Consider the following 22,489-nt stretch of genomic DNA (forward strand, 5'->3'; position numbering starts at 1 on the left):
CATGCTGTATTAGTTTAACATGTACAGTGTGATGATTTGGGGGGGGTGCAAAATGGTCACAGTAAGTCTAGCTAACATCCGTCTCCCAGTTAGACTTTCTTCCTTCCTGTGATGACAGCTTTTATGATCTGCTCTCTTGGTAACTTCCAAATGCACAGCACAGTGTGGTTCACTAGAGTCACTGCTGTAGCGTGTCTTTAGGACTTAATTATCTCATGACAGGACATCTGTGTCTTTTCACCACCTGCGGCCATTTCTTGCACCCCCCCATCCCCTGCCTCTGGCAACCACCAGTCTGTTCTCTGTATCTGTGAGTTCAGTTTTTTTAGATTTCACGTGGAAGTAACTCACACAGTGTTTGTCCTTCTTTGTCTGACTGACTTCACTAGGCAGAACGCCTTTCGATGTCATCCGTGTTGTCTTTTTATGGCTGAATAACATCCCACGCTCCGTGTGCACAGACCGCACATTTTCTTCGTCACCCGTGGCTGAGGAACCGCAGACTCTCCGCGTCCAAGCTGACCCTGTCTGGGTGCTCCTCTTCCCATTTTGCCTAGTTACCCAGCAGTCACCTCCGAGGTCGCTGTCCGTTCCCCTCCCTGTGACCAGCCAACCTCTCGGACCCTTCCTCTGCCCTCACTGCTCTTACTCACTCACTCCTGTCTTGACGAGTAGCCTCGGCTGGTCTCTGTCCCTCCATCTGTTCCCCCCTTACCCTACCCGCCCTGCCTGCAGTCATGCTTGTAAAGTGGACGTGTGGTCATGTGTTTCCACGGACTCGGGCTTACCTTCAGGACAAGGAAAAGCCCCAGTACCTCCCACTGTTTGTGCCCTTGAGAAGTGCTCCTGAAACACAGCACAGGGTTTCTTCAGTGCTTTGCGCGTGTTTGTTCCTGTCCGGAATGTTCTCCCAACTCCATGCCTCCTCTCCAGATTTGTCCAGCTCTCCAATGTTCTTCCTTCTTAAAACTCAGTTATCACCATTTCTGGAATAATCTTTGGAAATTCTCCTTTTGGTAGATCCACCACGAGGGTTTTTTTCCTTCGATTGTAAACTCATGGTCCTGTCATTTATTTGTTTATAAGTCTGCTCTGTTAGGTCAGGAATCCTTGAATGCCAGACTTTCATCTTCCGTATCCTGTGTCTGTAGTATCTAGCAAAGAGTCTGAGTAAGTACTCGAGTATTTGCTGAATGGCTAATAAATTTGGTCATATCGGCTGCAGCCCTCTAAAATCGGAAGGTTACTGAGTCTTTCAAACTGATAATCTGTTTTAGGAGATTCTTAAAGGTCAGGGGTCTAATTACCAGGGAAAAGAGTCATAGCTTTCTTCAGTAATGCGTTGGTGGTTAATAAACCCATGTGTGGGTCTCCAGTCATTCCACCACCGTTTCTGCAGCACCTGCCATGTGGCGGGCCTGCTGGTCATGTTTGATTTTGCAGAATGAAAGACATCCTGTACTTACGCTACGTGTTCTGGTTCCGCAGCTCTATGAAAACTTCATCAGTGAGTTTGAACACAGGTAAAACACCTTTGTCAGTTTTTGACTTTAAACATGAAACACTGAAGCTTAACAACAATCATAGACTGGTGTTTTTTATTTCAGGGTGAATCCTTTGTCCCTGGTAGAAATCATTCTTCACGTAGTCAGACAGATGACTGGTGAGTCTCACTTTGTGTCATAAAGGAGCAGATCCAAATGGCAATCAAAATGATTTTGAAATACAAGATAATTGAACTTTTACATTTTGATAGAAAATACCGGGTTCTAAAATACGTTTTATGTTCTATTGTATGATGTAAGCCTCAAGATTATCCCGCCTGTGTTGTGGTTGGTAGGAACTAATCTCTAAGAATACTCTATTGGTGGTTCTTCTGACATTGTTCTTCTGCCTTTTCTAGATCCCAATGTGGCTCTTACTTTTCTGGAAAAGACTCGAGAAAAGGTAAATAGGAAGTCTGAATCAAATCTTGAGAACATGTGTGACTTACAGTTTTGTGTCCACACTTGCCACACGTACCTTACAGAGACCAGCGTGTCTCTGGTCACACAAGTGGAGCCAGTGTGCAGATGTTCTGTTCGCCTCCTGCCCACACTTCTCAGGTCCTCTTGTGTCTGACGTCTGTAGGTGAAGAGCAGCGATGAGGCAGTGATCCTGTGTAAAACTGCGATTGGGGCTCTAAAATTAAACATCGGGGACCTACAGGTCACGAAGGTAAGGTTGCCATAATAGAGGTTTGTCTTTGGTTTACAAAGTGGTTTAGAGTTTTAGGGGGAAAATCCTATTTGTCCATTCTACCTTTTCAAGTGGTTTTAAAGCATAGAAAAGTTGCAAACACAGCACCAAGAGCTCTCACACACATCCTCTCTCTGAGACTCCCAGTGCTGACAGTTCTTTGCCCCGTCATTCTGTGCGTGCAGGCGTGCATGCTGGTTTTGGTTTTGTTTCCCCAAACCACTGAGAATCAGTTGCTGCTATGAGACTTGTTCCCCTTTAACATAAGAGGACTGCCCTGGGCACGTCTGTCAGCAGGAGGGTCCAGGCAGCCTCAGACTGTCCGTGTGGGCCCTCGTGGACCAGGGTCAGCCCACTCACCACGACAGGTCACAGGCTGCTCCCGACCCTGTCTGCCTCCTAATCCCTGTCTGTTTCTTATTTCCATTTTAGTGTAATTTGGGGGACCAAATGGGTGGCTGTAAGGCCAACTTCTATGTGGTCAGTCCATCTTGTTGAACCAGACTACCTGCATTTGTTTGGAGTTTGAGTTTGGGTTTGGGTTTTTGGTATCCACAGTATTTGAGAAAATACTGGGTAGGTGTTGGTATTCTCATTGTCCTAAAAGAACACTTCGTATTTCTTAACTGCTTCCCAGTCCTGTCCTGCGTGCATACTTACTACGTTTTGTTCTGAAATATTTAAGACCTATTAAAAGCCATAAAATATTATGGAAAGAATTTTGTCGAGGCAGCACTGCCCGGTTGGAGCCGTGGGGCCCTCTGAGCACGTTCCTGTCCCAGCAGCGCTCTGGTGCGCAGGTCTGGTGGTCCTCATGCTTGTGGGGCTCCTGACGCTCTGTGGATCGGGTGTGAGTCAGGTGACATGTGGCATTGTCTTAAGTTACTGGCTCGGTGTGAGGTTGGAGAGTCTGTGTGTTGGTGCGGGGCCGTTCACTCTTGCCGCTGTTGGGTGTTTTACTGTGGTGACTGTTTCGCAGCCTGGGCATCTGTCTCCTGTGGAAGGGATTCAGGGTTTCCTCCTGTCACGAACAGCACTGTTAGTTACCAGCATTTCGGTGCCCGGTGCCTTGTGTATACACGGGCAGAATCACACCAACACATGTGCCTACAGGTGAGGGCACAGGTGTAATGAAGTGTGTGCCGTGCGCCTTTACCAAGTGTGGTCAAGCCTTTCCGCAAGATGGCTCACACTCCCTGGTATCGCACTGCCCGGCGGCACCGCACTGGCACTTCCAAAGGGCCACACGTGGTGTTTTCAGACTGTTAAATTCCTGCCAGTCTGGTGGAGGTGAAGGGCCGTCTCACTGGGGCTCTCGTGACCACTCCATTCGGGTCTCCACTTCTGTTAATTGCCTGTTAATGTCTTGTCTTTGGCCCATTTTTCCTTGTGTCGCTTTCCTCCTGTTGGTTTGTTAAGATTTCTCCTAGAGTGTGGGCCGTACCCCTGCTGTGTCACGTGTGCCGTAGATGCCTTTGCCCAGTCTGTCGCTCGTTTTCGTTCTTTCGTGTGTGTCTTGGATGAACTGAATTTTCCATTTTAACATAGTCCCATCAGTCTTTGTGTCATATGTTGCCTTAAAAGTGCTTTCGGTTAAAAAGGAGGGCGATCTTGCTTCTGCGCATAGGAAACAATTGAGGATGTGGAAGAGATGCTCAACAGCCTCCCTGGTGTGACGTCCGTTCACAGCCGTTTCTACGACCTCTCCAGTAAATACTACCAAACAGTCGGAAACCACGCCGCCTACTACAAAGATGCCCTGCGGTTTCTGGGCTGTGTCGACATCAAGGATCTGCCAGGTAACGTGGAGCCGTGGAAGTCGCTGTCGAAGAAGCATGCTCTGGAGGCGTGCCAGCAGCTGTCAGAAGTTACTCTGGCGTGTGCGTCCCTCGCTGAGGAAGGCCCAGGTGGGAGAGGGTGGAGAGAGCCGCACCAGTGTTCCTCCCCGGGTCTGCCGTGGGCGTTTAGCGCAGGTGAAAACGAGACTGTGCCCTGTCGCCCTTCACTGGTCCTCCTCGAGTCTCCCTTGGCCTCTGCAGCCTGAAGGGCGCGGTGAGACCCTGCACCTGAGGCTCTGGTGGCGAAAACTGAACCAGACCCAGGCACGTACCTTAGAAAAGTCCTTCAAGGGTCTGAGAAATGGAAAGAAAGTGAATGATAAGTTTTGGGGAAAATACAAGGACTGTGGGAGCCCATTTGAGATGTTTCTCACGGTTCACTGTGGAAGCTGCTGTGGACACCAGCAGCTCCTTAAACACAGTACTGCAGTGTTAGTTCCTGCATCTCAAGAAAAGCATCCTGGAAAAAGCAAGGAGTGCAGTCAGGAGAGTGGGGAATTGTGTGGGAACAGGAAGTACGTTCACGCTGTTCCGAAGAGGCTAATGAGGTGACGGAACGAGACATGTGAGGTGATGCTTCCAGGAAGTAGGTTAGTTGCAAATACACGTAGAGTCACATACTTAGGTAGAAATAAGTGAACGAATGAATGTCTTCCCCACAAAACCTGTATACGTGGTCCTAGGTATAACTTGAGTTAGGCGAGTGCTATAAAAGAGATGACTAATGGGGCACCTGGGTGGCTCAGAACTTTGAAAACGTCCGACTCTTGGTTTGGGCTCAGGTCATGATCTCGGGGCCCTGGGATGAGCCCCGTTTCAGGCTCCGTGCTGGGCATGGAGCCTGCTTGAGATTGGCTTTCCCTCTGCCCCTCCCCACTTTCCCTCTCTAAAAAATAAAATCAATAAAAGAGAAAAGTTTTTACAAAAACACGTTAAGGCTTTGTGATAGAACCATTACGGGGAATGGTTTCTTTACTTTTTTATGAGATTTTTAAAGCCAAACAGGACTGATCTCCTAACGGGGGTGTCACTGGAGGTGTGCTGTTGCCGTAGTGTCTGAGCAGCAGGAGAGAGCTTTCACGCTGGGACTAGCAGGACTTCTTGGCGAGGGAGTTTTTAACTTTGGAGAACTTGTAAGTGGACCCTGGGCACAGATTTCCTAGCGAGGGGGCGACTGGCGGTTCTCGGCCGGCTAACCCTGTCCTCCTCACAGCTCATGCACCCCGTGCTGGAGTCCCTGAGGACCACCGACCGGCAGTGGCTGATCGACACCCTTTATGCCTTTAACAGCGGCAATGTAGAGAGGTTCCAGACGCTGAAGACCGCCTGGGGCCAGCAGGTCAGTCGTGGGAAGGACAGCTGAGCACTCCTGCAGCGTCGCTGGCTGTCCTTCAGCCCGCACCTGCCCGGGGATTCGCCCTCCCTCTACAGCCCAGGCACTGGGGACACAGGAGACGAAGACAGGCCAGTCTTGCTGTCGAGCGGGGGGTTAAGTGGCCAGTCGCGGTAGTCACTCGTTGCCGTGGTGGTGCGCGGCCCTGCCAACAGAATGTGATAGGGGAGTGCCATCTGGCGGACAGGTGTCACAGAGGGCCCAGAAGAAGTAATGCTCTGTGTCTGGTCTTCGGGGCAAGCCGAATGTAGCCAAGTGAAGAGGATGTGGCAGCTTTTAGCATTTGTTGAACAGACAAGGGTCTGTGAGTGAGTGAGGAGAGCCGGGGAGAGCCCAGGGTTTGGGAAGGCGAGGCCATTGTGCGGAACGGGAGTGGGCCATGCAGGGGGTGGTGGGGTCGGGCCGTGTAGAGGGAAAGGGGTCAGCAGGGGTGAGGGCACCGGGCCAGGAGAGGAGCCGCTGGGAGGTGCGGACTAGGGAGAAGAGGTGTTAACGAGGACCTGAGCTTTTGTACTGAGTTTATTTTTTAAATTCTTAGAAGGAAATATTACGAAGCTGTTCGTAGTGATGGGGATTATTGTTTTTGTACTTTTCTGAAACTTCGGTTTTCTCAAAGTTGAAAATAAACTTGTAGAATTCACACATAGTGGAGCTGAGTAGATGTGAGTGGGCTGTGAAGAGGCAGGAAGCAAGCTCCGCTCTCTGCGGTCTTCTAGTCTGCGTTGGTCCCTGGGAGAACGTGTGCCCCTTGGGAAGAAGGGCGGCCGGCCGGAGCTTCAGAGGTGCACTGCCGGCAGCCTCTGAGTGGCAGGAGCCGTGTCCGGGGGCAGTGGGCCCTCGGAAGAGTGACCCGGCTGTCCCTGTGGCAGAAGCGTCGGCGTAGGGGTTCCTCCGTGCTTGAGGCAGGGAACCCGTTGTCTCTGGTCTCTGCTCGGCAGTAACCCGTGAGCTACCTGGGGCAGCGGTGCGGGTCGTGTGGACGGGCCTGTGCCGGACCTCGCGGCAGTGCCGTTTTCCGAAGTTCTGCCGTCTTTGTGCTCGGAGCGCCTCCCTGCAGCTTAGGGGCTGTGTTCCTGGGAGGCCCCATTTCCACGGAGCGGACCGCACAGGCGGTGCCCTGGGACCTGCTCAGGGCGGGTCCGTCCTTGCCTTGTTGTGCCAAAAGTCTCCTTGTGGCGCCTGTGCCTGGGTCCTGCCCCCGGCGTCTGAGGCATTAGTACCCACCGCCTCGCGCGTGCCTTAGGCGGGAGCACGGGCTTTCGGGGATGCAGCCGTTGGCGGCGCCCTGAGAAAAGTGAGCCTCCGCGACCCCGCGGTATACCGTGTTTGGACGTGCGGGGTTTCTCTTCCTTCCGTCTGTAGGAAGAATCGAGGTGCAGGTTATGTAACTGGTGTCTTTCTCCTTCTCAGCCTGATTTAGCAGCCAACGAGGCTCAGCTTCTGAGGAAGATCCAGTTGCTGTGCCTCATGGAGGTGAGCGTGCGGGAACCACCGAGATTCCAGACCCTGCAGCCGAGCCCACCGGGCCCCGCAGGCTCCAGGCCTCTCGCAGCGGCACTCCGGCCGCACCCCCCTCCACCACCTTCCTTTTGTCTTCTGCGACCATTTGCGTCTCCTCTCAGATGACCCTCCTCAGAGAGGTGTTCCCTGACCGTCTGGGCTGAAGTAGCCTCTCCCCCCCCCCCCCCCCCCCCCCCCCGCCCCCCCCCCCCCCGGCCCCCCCCCCCCCCCCGGCGCGCGGGGCGCCCCCCCCCCCCCCCCCCCCCCCGCCGTTGTACGTCACAGCGCACGCACCTCTCTGCACGCTCCTCTGCTTTCCTGTCAGAATCTGAGCTCCTTGAGGGAACGGCCCGTACATTTCTGGGCCGCCACACGGTCTCCAGCTCACGTACAGCCCTGACTCACGGCCCCAAGTGCTTGCTCTGCGCGCGAATACCAACCATTGCGGACAGCTGCGTGAAGCTGGTTCCCAATAAACGTACAGGGCTGGTGTTAAGGAAGAGTTCAGTTTGTGGGATAGGAATAGGCATACTTTCGGAGCAAGTATTGACAAAAACATCCTTATCGGTCAGTTCTCGGACAGTTTTCATTTGGAAACATAGTTAACAAATTTTTTTTTCAGATGACTTTCACACGACCTGCCAATCACAGACAACTCACTTTTGAAGAAATTGCCAAAAGTGCTAAAATCACTGTGAACGAGGTACAGTTGTTGGACCCAGGGGGGTCGGAGCTCCGACGAGCACTGCTTGGGGTGACTCACGTTGGCCGCTCTCTGCACAGGTGGAGTTGCTGGTGATGAAGGCGCTCTCGGTGGGCCTGGTGAAAGGCAGCATTGACGAGGTGGATAAGCGGGTTCACATGACCTGGGTGCAGCCCCGCGTGTTGGATCTGCAGCAGGTACCACATCGTTCACCCCCAGGGCGGGGCGTTGGGGCGGTATCTGCTGTCTTAGTTTCGCTTGGATGGAAGCCCGGTAGGAAGAAGGCAGTACCGACGGGGTTTCGGGAGTGTATTACTGCTGTGGGGAGGGAGGGTTTTTCAGGGAGCCTGATTTAATACAAGTCTTGGGGTTGAACCCTGCATTTAAAAGCTTATCGTAATTACAGTGCTGTTGTGCTGACGATGCCTTTTAATCTTAAAATTGGTACTCTGGTCAGATACGTTCCTAGTTCTGTGGTCTGAGCTCAGATCCGTCTTGTCCGTGTTGGCCGGAAATTTAACCCTGTGGATCTCCTCTATTCTTGCCTGTTTTCTTTCATGCAAGTTTTTTTAAATGTCCTTGTGGTAAGAATTGACGGGGGTCACCCCCTCTCACACAGCCCACTCCCCCAGCTCTGATTAGTCCTGCCCTAAAGACTTAGCTGGAGATGGATGCCTGGGGTTGCTACGTATCCTAACACCCGTGTGGTCCTGGTCTGCCTCAGATCAAGGGGATGAAGGACCGCCTGGAGTTCTGGTGCACGGACGTGAGGAGCATGGAGATGCTGGTGGAGCACCAGGCCCACGACATCCTCACTTAGTCCCCCGCCTCCCCGTCTGTGGCCACCAGGAACATCTGCACTCGGTGGGGGTGGGGACTGTTCTCCCTGCTGTGAATGCAGGACTGTCGCTGACAGGGTGCCTGGCCACAGAGAGAAGCCTCCTTTGTGGGTGTCTCCCGTAGCCCACGGTGGGGAGGGGTCACGGGTCTCCGGTGACAAGGCAGACAAGAGTGTACATGTGCCCCGAGGAATGAGAAGGAGTAGCCCGAAAGCGCGTGGGGACACCACTTGGAGGCTCATCTCCATTACCTCCGTCGGTGGGAACACCTCTTGTGTCATGTGAGAATGTAATAAACGCCTTTGTTTTGTCCTCTTCGTGGTTCTGTTTCCTCAGCCTTAGCTCCCAGGTCAAGCCTGGGCCTGGGAGATCAGAGAGCAGGAGACGGGAGATAGGGCTCCGTGGGGGTTTGGCCTCCGTCCTCCTCTCCTGCCCTGGGAAAAGGGCAGCTCAACACATACAGGGCACTGGGGCCAAGGAAGCAAGTCCTGTCTCACGGGGCTCAGACGAGGGGACCCCTGTCCTCTGACAGAGGTGTCTGACCCACTCCCTCCCAGCCCGGGGCTTCTGGGGCCCAGGTGTCCCAAGCAGCCCTCCACCCAGTGCTGAGTGTCCAGAGACGGGGACGCTCGTACACAAATCACACGATCACCAAGGGAGCACTAGGTGGGGGAGGGGTTTAATGCAATTCTCCGTCGTGCGCCTGGAGCCCGAGCTGCGGAGCCGTCACGCCGCGGAGCCTTTCTTGTAGCTGTCCAGGTGGGATAAGACCCAGCCTGCAGGAATCAGGAAGCTGAGGAACATCACAGAGAGTCCAATGGCTTGCTCCTGGGTCAAGGAAAGCACGTGTGAGTCCGTGACACATGAGGTCATTCCTGGGTCACTGAGGAAGGCTGTCCACCTGCCCCTGGGTCCCCTGGCCCTGCAGGGTGGGATTTTTCCCACCAGAGCAGTGGTCCAGAGAGACCTGCCCCACCCCCTCTGCTCCTGGGGGACCCCTCAGCTCAGCCCAGAGCCCGCACCAGCAGGGACTACTGCAGTCGTCCATGCGCACGGCCTCTGCAAAGACCTAGACTGACCGCCCTGGGCTCCAGTCTCTCCGCGGGACCTCTTCCCATCACCCCTGCCCCCGAGAGCCTGCCTGGCCAGGCCACTTGTGCCTCGACCTTGAACTCCTGCCTGGGCACAGCGTGTGCGTGTCAGGCGCAGCGCGGGGCGAAGGGACGGTGGAGGTGCCGCTCATACAGGGAGAGGGCAGGGCCTGTTCCCTGGCTGGTGGTCCCGCTCAGAAGCTGGAGGAGGAGATGGACTCCCCGTACCGCGTGTGCACATGCACACACACACGCAAGCACACCAGCCTTCCCACCTGGCTACCTCCCCTCCCCTCGGATTCCTCCTGAAACGGAGCCTGGGCCCCGTCGTCCCTCCCTGGTCCCTCAAACAAGAGTCAGATGCAGTTCTTCCTCTTGACTTCACCTTCCAGCAGATTCAGAACAACGTTGGCCCAGAACTGGGCCCTTCAGCTGGGTTCAGATCTTTGCTTCACCAGTGATATGACCTTGAACAGTTGACCTTCCAGACCTTGTTTTATTGAGGCTTAACCCAGAGGTAGTTATCTGCTGTCCCGGAGCCCAAGGATGACCGAGCTCTGTGTTCTCGCCTGTGTTCTCACAGACCCTCAGAGCAGCCCACCGTCCCCTTGAATGGACAGTGAAGCTGGCGTCCGCACCAGTGCCCTTTCAGCTTAGCTCTTAGCACCCTCATCGGCCAGAAGGCAAGTGGGGGCCTGCAAACAGAGACCACCGTCCCCTCACTGACTCTGCCAGCTGCTTTGGGAGCCTAACCTCCAGGTGAGGGATGTAAGCACCTCTTTCCTGGAGTCGGAACGGTGTCCCAGCCTCAGGACTGTGTTCTAGCTCGAGGATCACCTCTAGAAGCCACAGGCTTGAGAACACATCCCTCCTCCCCTTTACCAGCCTGGCCTTCTGTGTCCTGCCCCCAAACCCACCTCGTCTCCCAAGACAGTGCAGGACGTCCCACTCCACCGCTCAGGTCAGCACCCCTCCGCAGCGGAAGACTTACCGTGGGAGATGTGGGTGTTCGGGCCGGCTTGGTGGAGACATGTGCCTTGGGAACCACCCAGGCCCTCAGAGAGGCCTGCAGGAGCCTGGGGGCGCAGGGTAACCTCAGCATCATAGTGGAGCCGAGCTCCCCCGGAGTCCAGCTAAGTTCTGTGTATCTGCTTGGCGTGCCCTCTGCTCACTCGGCTGTTGGGGCTTTTTATAGCTCAAGGGGGGAGCTGCAGCTGTCCCCTCCTGTCACGCTGCCTGGCTGAGAGGACTCCTGCTTGGAAGTGGTGAGAGCCAGCCTCAGTCCAGCAGCCTCCAGGCCTCACCCCTGCTGGGGCACCCGAGGGGCTTCGAGCTCTTCTCAGCACAGGCAGGCTTGGCCCACTCGGCAAAGGGCCTTCATTTCTCGGTGACCACGACCCTCAACATAGAAGCAGGAGTAGGGAAGTCAAAGAGCTTGAGAATGCAAGAGGGGGAAAGTGACATAAGTCAAGAGGGCACCTTAAGTATCTGGAGGGTCAGATGACCTCCCCATGCAGAGCTATTTTAAAATTCTCTAGCTCAGGGATTCCTGGCTGGGCTACCCAGCCTTCTGACTCTTAACTGATGGACGCTGGCTGTTCCCAGCGCCCTGCTCCTCCCAGGCCCAGCACGTGGTAGGTCTGAGCGGCCTCTATGCTGTGTTCACTGACATGACAGCCTTTGGTCCTGGAGGAGACCCTCACAGTTGCCCCGTGGACAAACAGAGGTGGGAAGGTCAGCAGACATTTGGCGAGTGCGAGTTCAGGGGTCACTTAGGACCCTGCCTCTGGGCCCACCTGTGGGGACAGGCTCCCAGGGCCGAATTACTGGGTCCCGATGCCCACGAGCCCCGGGGGGAAGTGGTCTGTGAGCTGCCCGCCTGCCCTGCGTGAGCTCGGAGCCTCCCCGCCTCTCCTCCCTGATTTATGCGGAAAATGACTTACTCGCTTCTTCCCATAGCAAACACCCACAGTGTGTTTTCCTGCTCTGCGAGACGATTTCACACCTTCTCTCTGAAGCAACACCCCCCACACGCAGACGCACACACACACACACATACACCCTTATCAGAGACCCTGCTGCTGATTTCCCTGAGATAATGGAAGGACCAGATGTGGCTCACTATGAACCCCAGTTACTGTCCTCCAGAAGAACAGGGGCCCTGAGCCCCTGGGGTGAGTCTGATGCTCAAGTCCCCAGCAGCTTCTCCAGCCCTTCTGCCCTTGGCTGCCGGATGCCGAGCCCCTGGCCTTCCTCCCGACTCATGCAGAGCCGGCCTGATCGCTGACAGCCCCAGGATTTGTGCAATCTCTCCATCCACCTTCTCCAGACCCAACTTCGGCCGTGACACCCCCGCTGCTCATCAGTCATGATACTTAGGGTGTACTGAGGCTGACTCTTGTCCCCAGCTTTGGTGGAGTTCCCGAGGCCCTGCGGTTCGTCCCCTGCACTTTCCCTTCCCGGGTGCTCAGGTCGAATGTCCGAGCTTCACCCTTGTTTTCCTCCGGTGCTCACACTGCACACCGGGTCACCCACAACGCCATACCCCACCAAGCCGACCCTCCACCCTCACCAGTCCAGCCCCGAAAATGTCCTCTGACACTGCCCCACCCAGTAGCCCGGACGGCCCCTGGGGAGCAACCAGCTCCTACCACTGCCATGTTCAGCCTCCCCCCGACCCCGGCGCCCCGTGCTTCCCTTCCATGGCCTTCAAGGCCGGAGTGGTCTGACCCTGCCTCGCCTGCTCCCTATACCCTAATGCCCGCCTCCTGCCTTCTTCCAGACACACCTCACTCCCACCCCACACTGGAGCGTTCGCCACGTGTTTTTAAACCCTTCAGGTCCTGTTCCGTTGACCTCTCCTCAAACGTGCCTTCTTGATGGTCTGCTTTCAGAGCAGGGATACAAGCCCCAGGAGGGCAAGGACTTTGCTGGGGTCATCACAGAACCGTGGGCGTCTGGCAGGTTTTCACTGTTGGAAGGCTGGTTAAGGTAGGGAAACATGGAGAGTTGGGTCGGGGCGGTGGACAGGCTGGAGTCGGAGAGACACATGTGGTTTCCATTCCACGGCCAGCACTGGCCTGTCTTGAGGGGCACACAGCTGAGTCAGACGAGAAGGAATAGGGCAGGGTTTCATTCTGCTGTCAGAACGACCTAGATTACTATGCACGGGGATAAAGTCCACAGCCCAGAGCGAACTCCTCAGCTGTCTCCAGACCTGATCAGCGTGGGCACAGGCCAGTAGCTGGGGGGCAGAGGCCGCCTGAGCCCAGACTCAGCCGTGGTCACCCCCAACACGGATATGATCGTTAGAAACGGCGAGCTGCTGCTCTGAGCACGCAGCATGGGAAACGTGATTTAGCATGTGTTCTTCCCTGGAAACCACACTCGGTCTAAATGTGGGGCTCATTTCTGGGCTTTCCACCGGTCTTCCTTTATCTCAGTTTTCCAGAGAGGAGGGAGCCCTGGGAAGCTGGAGGAGGGAGTGTGTCCTGAATGTTATCTCCGGCAACGCTGAGTCCCACACGCGGATGCCAGCCTCAGGCTGCGGGGGGCTCGGCCCCTCCTCTGGAATAATCCCTTCCGCCTAAACCTTTAATTACACCTTCGGGGTCCGGTCAAGAATAAGACCGTGGGCCAGACCATCAATCAGGCAGCCTACAGCGTTTCTTTTTTCACAGAGAAATCCTGCTGTCCCCAACCACCCAGGACTGGCTCTAAGGAAGGCCTTCTCCGCCCCAAGCTCTCCCAGCCTTGGGGGTGGGGGGGGCGGGAGTGGAAGGAGATGGGGGCCTCCTACATGGAGAAGCCCTGGCGAAGGCCAGGACTGGAGGGCGGGGGACTGTGACCCAAAGGAGAGGAAAGTCCCAGGCCTCCCCCTCAAGCTCCGTCCACCCCCTGCGTCACCTTCAGGCCTTCGCATCCACTCCCACCAGCCTCAGCTGTCCAGCCTCTCCGAGTACAGACCTGTTTCCGTGCTCACATAGCTCCTGGGGCTCCCTTACCCGAAGATGCAGACCTCAACCTGGCTGGGTTTTCGGTCCCCGGAACCAGTTGTGCAAACCAAACCCTACACAGACCCTGCTGCCTCGAGCACACAGACGCTGCTGGGGTGGGGACCCTGGTCTGGCCTCTTCCTTCGTGGCTCTGAGGCCACACTGAGCCTCCGCAGAGCACTGCTCTGTGCCCTGAATGACTCTCCTCCTCCAGCTGTAAGGAAAATGAGATGGCCCACGGAGAAGAGTGTTGACCAAGTGGCGGGGCGGTCCACAATGAACAAGAAAGTGACAGGCTCTGAGGGTGCAGGGTCAGATGAGTGCCCTGTAACAGCAGGAGAAACCAGGAGAGGGAGCAGGGCCCAGGGATCAAGGCAAGCCAGGCCTGTTCCAGCCTGTCCTGGTCAGGAGTGGCTCCAGGAAGAGCTCCCAAGGGCTCGGGAAGACCCAGTAGCCCTGTCACCTGAGTCTCCACCATCACCTCCTTCCTTCACCCACACCCAGCACATTCTTACCTCTGCCCTGGACCTGACCCTACTGCTCCAGGGGGGTGGGGGTAGGAGAGACCAGCCACCTGCACACAACCTCCCACTCAAAGCTGCCAGGGCACCCGGAAGGTCCAGGGTGACTCCGTGGGCGCATGGCACCACCCTGTGTCCATACTTGGAATCACAGAAGCTGCTGGATAAAGCAGGCTCTGACGCAAGGCACAGGGACCCTGAAAAACTGCACAGTCATGCAAACACTTGGATATCACTTATTTTAGATTGTGTTTATTTGTGTATTTATTTTAGAGACAAAGGCAGAGGGAGAGGGACAAGCAGACTCCCTGCCGAGCGCAGAGCCCGACGGGGGCCGGATCCCACCTCCCAGAGATCAGGAACTTAGCTGAAATCCAGAGTCAGTGCTCCACTGACTGAGCCCCCCAGGCGCCCCAAACATTCCCATTTTATAGCAGATCTATTTCATCACATGAAACATTGGACCAGCAGCAGCAGCATCACCTGGAAATTCGTTAGAAATCAGGTAGAAACGCTGCGGCGGTCCCTGTCGACTGTCCCAATAGCCATCCAAAGGAACCATGATACACGGACAAGTTTAAGAACCATTTCAAGTGATATAAAAATGGGTGCGTCCTGCAATATCATTCAAAACTAAATGCCCACTTCCAGAAAGATCCAACTCTCACCCAGACTGCAAAACTCAGCCTCTTCCTTTTATCCACAAAGACAGACTTTCACTAAGTGTTTCTTATGTGGCAGCATTTACTGGAAACTCCGAGCTCATGGGTAAAGACCACGTGGAGAGGCCAGCTGCCCCTTCCTCAGCCCACCTCTGTACTCCACTGCGCTGAAGCCCCGCTCCCAGACAGGCCCTCCCCGTGGGCGACATGCCCAAGACACGCTGGTTCCACTGGACTGTCGGTGATTCACAAGCCCGCCCATTCTCTGGTGTGGCGGCTAATTCTGTGTGTCCGCTCAGCTGGGCCATGATGCCCAGATACTGGGTCAAACATTCTGGACGTTCCTGTGAAGGTGATTTTTGGACAAGATTAATATTTAAATGGGTGGACTTGGAGTAAAGCAGATTACCCTCCACTGTACGGGTGGGCCTCATTCAATCAGTTCACGGCCTTAACAGAACAAACACGGACTTCCCCAAGCAAGAAGGAATTCTGCCAGCAGATGGCCCTTGGACTCAAGCCCCACAGGCTCCTGTCTGGGCCCGCAGCCTGCCGGCCCACCCTGCATATTTCGGACCAACCAGGTCTCCACAACCACATGAGCCAATTCCTTAGAGGAACCCCCAACCCCCTCCCCATCTCTAGCCCCACACACACATCCTGCTGGTCCTGATTCTCTGGTAGAACCCTGACAAATACAGTCACCAAAGTCCAGAAGAGAAGCCCTTTGTCTGCTTTGACCTTTCGCCTTCGGCAATGAAAACAAAACTTTATTACACTTTCTTTTCTTAAATATATACCATATTAAATGATGCCTAATGTGACCCAGACCTGTCATTGCTCCTAACAGCAGAAACACATCACACCGTTGTCACCTGATACATCCGTTCCTCTCACTGTGTAACCAGCTGTCACAGACCCAGCAGCTCAGAACAGTGTGCTCATAATGTCAGTGTTTCCAGGGTCAGCAGTCCCGGTGTGCGTTGCTGCTCCTTTGCCCAGGTCTCACTCGCCAGCATCGGGGGTCACGAGGCTACAGGGCCCATCTGAGGCTCAGGTTCCTCCTCCAAGGGCACTGCTTGTTAGCAGAATTCAGAGCCTTGAGGGGGTAGGGCTGAAGTCGTGACCTCTGGCTGGCTGTCGGCGGGGGACTGTCCTCTGCTCCTGGAGGCCACCCTCAGACCCTTACCATAGGGCTCCCTCAGGAAGTTCACAACATGCTGTTTGTTACTTCAAGGCCAGCAAGAGAATCTTTCTTGTTTCAAATCTTTCTGGCATTTTAAAAAATGTTTTTTATAACAGTTTTAGATTTACAGAAAAATTCTGAAGATAGCACAGAGTTCCCCTACAACCCACATCAAAGTCCCCTATTATTAACATCTTACATGATGGTTAATCTGTATGTCAGCTTGAATGGGCAATACATTGCCCAGACTTTAACTCAAACAGTTTTCCCGGGGTGTATGTGAGGGTATTTCTGGATGAGACTGACATGTGTATCAGCCGACTGAATGAAAGAGATGACCCTCTTCAGGGTGGGTGGGCCTCGTCCAATCAGTTGAAGGGATGGTTTTGTTGGGGGTTTGTTTTGTTTTGTTTTTAAAGTTGTCCCTTCCCTAAGCAAGAGGGAACTCCTCCTGCCTGTTTCATGTGGGACATGGGTCTTTTCCTGCCTTCAGACACATACTGACACTTCAGCTCTTTTAGGGTTTGAAGCCTACCACTCTCAAACTGGAACTTCACATCAGGTCTCCCCGGGCTCCAGCTGCCAACTGCAGATGTTAGGACTTCTCAGTCTCCACAGTCATGTGAGCCCATTTCTTTCTTTCTTTCTTTCTTTCTTTTTTTTTTCATTCCATTTATTTATTTGAGAGGGAGACAGTGAGAGAGAGCATGAGAGGGGAGAGAGTCAGAGGGAGAAGCAGACTCCCTGTGGAGCTGGGAGCCCAATGTGGGACTCGATCCCGGGACTCTGGGATCATGACCTGAGCCAAAGGCAGTTGCCTAACCAACTGAGCCACTCAGGCACCCGTGAGCCAATTTCTTATAATAAATCTATATCTACATCGATAACCACCTATATAACCTGTTAATTCTGTTTTCCTGGAGAACCCTGACTAATATGATTAGTACGGTACATTTGCCACAACTAATCAGCCAATACTGATGCATCATTATTGATTGCGCCCACACTTTGCTCAGATTTCCTCCGTTTCCTCTAATGTCCTTCTCCTGCTCCAGGACCTCACCCAGGACCCCACATGACATTCGGTCCTCATGTGTCCCGGGGCCCCTCTGGGCTGTGACAGCTTCTCAGACTTCCTGTTTGTGATGATCCTCACAGTTTGAAGGAGGACCAGTCGGGTATATTGTAGGGTGTCACCGTCTGGGAATCTGCTGTTTTTCTCACCACTGCGCTGGGGTCGTGGCTTTGAGGGGATGGGCGCAGAGGCCAAGAGCCATTGTCATCACGTCATGTCAGGTACATGAGACCGATAGGACTTGCCACCGTGATGCTGCCTGGCCTGCCGGCTGCAGTGGGCTTGTCCAGGGTCTCTGCTGTGCCATTGCTCACGGTCCCCCGTCCTGAGCTCTTTGGAAGGATGTGCCCCCATTCCGTCCTGCGCTCTCTGGACGGAGCTCACCCCTTCCGCCCCGCGCTCTCCGGGTGGAGGTCCCCTGCACAGCCCACACTTAGAGTGTGTGGTTGTGCACCACCTCCTCGAGGGCAGCTTCTCTGCACCAATTACTAGGGATTCTTTTGTGTAGGGTATGTGTCTCCCAGTTATCATTAATTACTATTTTTATCCACTTGTTACTTATTCAATTACTTATATCAGCATGAGCTTGTGGAATTGCTTTATATGTTGGGTTATATTCAACACTACTTTACTTTGTTGCTCAAGTTTTCCCTGGTTTGGCCTCGAGAGCTCTTTCTTTTGGCTCCTGTGTCCCATCGGCATACATAGCTTCATGATCGTGGGCTTTGTTTGTTTCTTTAATTTGTTTGTTTTGAACACTGTCTTACTTGCTGGCAAGATAAAATGCCCCAGGCTCACCTAGCATATCTTCTGCCCCAATCCGAAAATCAGCGAAGGATGCTGGTCCCTTTTATTGACGAAAGCACTAGAAACCGAGATCTGGGGAGTAGGAGGAGGCATGACTTCATACTCTTGTCACGGAGAACCTCACTGCACGGAGTGAACATTAATGTGTGCAACCTTCAGCACATCGCGAGGGCCAGGACTCCCAGGGTGGGAATCCTCCACTTGTACACACAGGGAGCAGTCTCGCCGGAGGGAGTGGGGAAGTTGCTGACCCGGTCAGTGGGGACATGAGTGGAGTCTGTACAGACAAAGGCCAAGAAACTGAACAGTGCGGCACTCCAGCTCCTAAGGCGGAGAACATGAGGGGTTAATGCAGCCGGATGCCTTCCCGGACGCACGGCTGGACCGCATTTCCCACCCTTTCCGGCTACGAGGCTGGACCGCACAATTCTGAGTGGCAGTGACACGAGCGATCCCTGCTGTGACCATAAACGTTCTCACGCATCAGGTTGTTTCCTAGAGCAATCTTTATAGGAGCAGGAAAACGGGAATGATCCAATTTGCCTTGGTAGGGCACCGGTTAAATGACTGTTGGTTCATCTCTGCAATGATAAGAATGAGACACATTTGTATACAGCAACATGGACAGATGTCCAAAACATACTGTCTTTAAGTGAACAAAGCAGCATATAATGCCCCCACAAGGGGATGCTACTCAGCAAGGGAAAGGCACAAACCACCGAGACACGTTGCCACACGGATGAATGTCACATGCCGTATCTGAGTAAGAGAGCAGCCTCAGTAAATCGCATGCTGTCTCAAGAGTTGGCAAGGCATTCCCTAAGAGAAAATTCAGCTCACATCTTGTTTTGGTATCTCTTATGAGTAAAGAATGGGTTTGTTTTGTTTTGTTTTTTCTTTCTTTTTTTTTTTTTAAAGATTTTTTATTTATTTATTTGACAGAGAGAGATCACAAGCAGGCAGAGAGGCAGGCAGAGAGAGAGAGGAGGAAGCAGGCTCCCTGCCGAGCAGAGAGCCCGATGCGGGACTCGATCCCAGGACCCTGAGATCATGACCCGAGCCGAAGGCAGCAGCTTAACCCACTGAGCCACCCAGACACCCTGTTTTGTTTTTTCTTTTTCTTTTTCTTTTTTTTTTTTTTTACATTTTTTAAATGGTTGTGTGAAAAAAGACACTTAAAAATGAAGAATAATGAAAATACAGCATATGAGAACTTATGAGATGCAGCTAAATTCATGCCTTAAGTGAAACCTATGGATTTATTTATTTATTTTTAATTTATTTTTATTTATTTGTCAGAGAGAGAGAGAGAGCACAGACAGACAGAGTGGCAGGCAGAGGCAGAGGCAGAGGGAGAAGCAGGCTCCCCGCTGAGCATGGAGCCTGATGTGGGACTCGATCCCGGAAGACCGGGATCATACCTGAGCTGAAGGCAGCCACTTAACCAACTGAGCCACCCAGGCATCCCAGACCTATGGATTTAAATGTATACATGCAAAAGAAGAAAAACTGAAAACCAACGATCTCAAAATTCCTCTCGAGAATTTAGGTAGAAAAACAATAAACTAAACTCCAAGAAAGTAAAAAGGATAAGGAAATAAATAAAAGTAGAAAATAAATGCATAAGAGAGGATTAACAAAGCCAAAAAGTGAAAAATCAATTAATTGAGATACTCTTGGTACAACTATCCAAGAAAACAGAGATAAGATACAAATAGCCAATTTCAACAATGAGAACGGACGAACATAGACGCAAACATCCTCAACAAAATATCACCAACCAAATTCAACAACAGTACATTAACAGAGTCGTACACCACAATCAAACGGGAGTTAGGTGAGGGATGCCATGGTGGTTCAACAACCACAAGTCCATCAGTGGGATGCAGCACACTAACAAAATGAAGGGTAAAAAGTATAGGACCCTCTCGACAGATGCAGAAAAAGCGCTCAACAAAAGTTAACGCCCATTTGTGATAAAAATGCTCCACACAGTGAGTAGGAAACACACCCTTACATAAGAAAAGCCATATATGACAAGCCCCCAGCTAACATCACACTCGACAGTGAGGGCTTTTCCTCAAAGATCAGGAACAAGACAAGGATGCCCGCTCTAGTTACTTTTATCCAACGCAGTATTGGAAGTCCTAGCCACTGCAATCAGGCAAGAAAAAGAGATAAAAAGCATCCAAATCAAAAGGAAGAAGCAAAACTGTCACGATTTGCAAATGACATGATATTATAATAGAAAACCCCCAAGACTCCACCACACCGCTGTTAGAACTGATGAGTGAATTCAGTGAAGATGCAAGATACAATATCAACGTACAAAAAAATCTGTTGTGCTTATACACACCAATAACAAACTATCAGACAGACAAAGTAAAGAAACAATTCCATTTGCAATCGCACAAAAAGAAAATACTAGGAATAAAATCAAGCAAGGAAGAGACAGACTTGTGCCCTGATAACGCTAAGACATGGATGAAAAAAAGTGAAGATGACACAAATAAACGGAAAGGCATCTGTGTTCATGCCCCGGCTTCTTAAATCGTCCACACTACCCAAAGCGGTCTACAGGTTCAGTGCAATCTCTTTTAAAATTCCGACGGCACTTTTCACACAAATAGAACAAAGAATCCTAAAATTTGTACGGATCCACAAAAGACCTTGAATAGTCAAAGCAATCTTGACAAAGGAAAACAAAGCTGGAGGCACCATGCTCCCTAATTCCAAACCATATCACAAAGCTGTAATAATCCAAACAGGATGGTGTTTGGCATAAAACAGAGCTCAATGGAACGGAACAGATAATAAACCCACACACATGTGGCCAATTACTTAACGACAGAAGAGCCAGCAGCACAGAAGGGGACAGGACAGTCTCTCCGACAGATGATGCTGGGAACAAGGCGCAGCTGACACAGAGGGTGGCGCTGGGCCACTTTCTTCCACCACACACGAAAACCAACTTAAAACGGACTACAGTCATGAATGCGGGACCCAAAACCATAGAAGTCCTGGGAGAAAACAGGTGGTAAGCTCTTGGCCCGGGCTGTGGCAGTCAGTGCTGGATTTGGTACCAAAAGCCAAGACGACAGAAGCTGAACATGTAGGACCGCACGGACCAAGGGCACTCCTGCACAGCCAAGGATGCCACCAAGACAATGAAAAGGAAACCTACTGAACGGGAGCAAATATTTGCACATCATACACGTAATAAGGAGTTAATATTTAAAATCTATAAATAACCAGGGTTACCTGGGTGACTCAGTCAGCAGAGCTCTTGGTTTCAGCTCAGCGGATGATCTCCAGCCTCGGACTCGGAGCCCCACGTTGGGCTCCCCGCAGTGCGTGGAGTCGGCTTCCTCTCTCCCTCTCCCTCTGCCCCTCCCCACCCACCTTGTGTGCTCCCTCTCTCTCTATTTTTTTTTAAGATTTTTAACTTATTCACTTGTCCGACAGAGATCACAAGCAGGCAGAGAGGCAGGCAGAGAGAGAGGGGGACGCAGGCTCCCTGTTGAGCAGAGAGCCTGAAGCGGGGCTCGATCCCAGGACCCCAAGATCATTACCTGAGTCGAAGGCAGAGGCTTTAACTCACTGAGCCCCCCAGGCGCCCCTCCCTCTCTCTCTCTAAAATAAATAAATAACTCACACAACTCAAAAGCAAAAAACCGAACAGTCTGGTCAAAAGAAGTCCAGAGGATCTGAACAGACATTATTCCCAAAAGACATCCAGACGGCCATCGGTACACGAAAAGATGCTCAATGCGACTCCTCGTCAGGGAAATCCCGATCCAAACCGCAACGAGACATGACCCTCACCTGCCAGAACGGCTGCTGCCGGAAAGACAAGACATAACCGCTGGGGGGACGTAGAGAAAAGAAAACCTTGTGCACCGTTGGTGGGAGTGTAAACTGACGCAGCCACTGTGAAAATGGTACAAAGCTTCCTCGAAAACTTAAAGACAGAACTACCTGCTGATCCAGTAATTCTGCTGCTGGGTACTGACCCAGAGGAAAGGAAAACACTAACTTGGAAAGATCCCTGCAACCCCCCAGCCCCCCAGCCCGCTCCTCGCAGCTGCTGCTCACAAGGCTAAGACCTGGAAACAAGGCAAGTGTTCCTTGACCCGTGAGGACGACCGGATACAGAGGAAGAGGCAAGTACACACAAGGGACAAAAAAGAAGAAAATCTTACCATTTGCAACAACACCGACGGACCTTGAGAGCACTATGCTGAGTATAATAAATCAGACGGAGGAAGAAAAATGCCACAGTCTCACTCCTACGTGGGATCTAAACGGGCAGACCAAACCAGAGAACAGGTGGCGGTGGCCACCGATGGGGTGCAGGTGGTCAAATGGGTGAAGGAGGTCGAAGGGCACAAACCCCCAGTGATAAAAGAAGGAAGTCATGAGGACTTAATGCGCAGCATTATAGTGACAGTTATTTTGGGGACTATAGTTAAGTGCTGTTTATTTGGAAGTTTCTAAGAGAGTAGATCCTGAAATTCTTCACACAAGAAAAAACTGTAAGTATGTGTGCTGATGGACATTAGGTAGATTTATGGAGATGATCATTCTGCAATATTTACAAATAACAAATCATCATGTTGTACACTGGAAACTACTGTGGTG

The 22,489-nt window shown here is 52.5% G+C and overlaps 1 protein-coding gene and 1 long non-coding RNA gene across 3 annotated transcripts in view; one reads left to right on the forward strand and one right to left on the reverse strand.

The window, feature by feature from the left end:
• The window catches only part of PSMD13 (proteasome 26S subunit, non-ATPase 13), a 12,009-nt gene extending 3,186 nt beyond the window's left edge, over window positions 1-8,823 (forward strand). The window contains exons 3-13 of one of the 2 annotated variants that reach the window (XM_059397445.1): window positions 1,444-1,523; window positions 1,608-1,663; window positions 1,904-1,947; window positions 2,131-2,217; window positions 3,866-4,037; window positions 5,130-5,209; window positions 5,290-5,415; window positions 6,880-6,942; window positions 7,592-7,672; window positions 7,753-7,869; window positions 8,397-8,823. In XM_059397445.1, coding sequence (XP_059253428.1) covers window positions 1,444-1,523; window positions 1,608-1,663; window positions 1,904-1,947; window positions 2,131-2,217; window positions 3,866-4,037; window positions 5,130-5,209; window positions 5,290-5,415; window positions 6,880-6,942; window positions 7,592-7,672; window positions 7,753-7,869; window positions 8,397-8,492 — 1,002 coding nt within the window. In that variant the 3' untranslated portion in view covers window positions 8,493-8,823. The remainder of the gene's footprint in view (window positions 1-1,443; window positions 1,524-1,607; window positions 1,664-1,903; window positions 1,948-2,130; window positions 2,218-3,865; window positions 4,038-5,129; window positions 5,210-5,289; window positions 5,416-6,879; window positions 6,943-7,591; window positions 7,673-7,752; window positions 7,870-8,396) is intronic. The other variant, XM_059397455.1, reaches the window with a different exon arrangement.
• A 368-nt stretch (window positions 8,824-9,191) lies between these two features.
• On the reverse strand, window positions 9,192-14,199 carry LOC132003945 (uncharacterized). The gene is made up of 3 exons (XR_009400373.1): window positions 14,113-14,199; window positions 10,594-11,036; window positions 9,192-9,339 (listed from the first exon to the last, which is right to left on the reverse strand). It is a non-coding gene; the product is annotated as an uncharacterized LOC132003945 (long non-coding RNA).
• Window positions 14,200-22,489: the final 8,290 nt, after the last annotated feature.

Source organism: Mustela nigripes, chromosome 1 (assembly GCF_022355385.1).
Source record: "Mustela nigripes isolate SB6536 chromosome 1, MUSNIG.SB6536, whole genome shotgun sequence".
Taxonomy (NCBI): Eukaryota; Metazoa; Chordata; class Mammalia; order Carnivora; family Mustelidae; genus Mustela; species Mustela nigripes.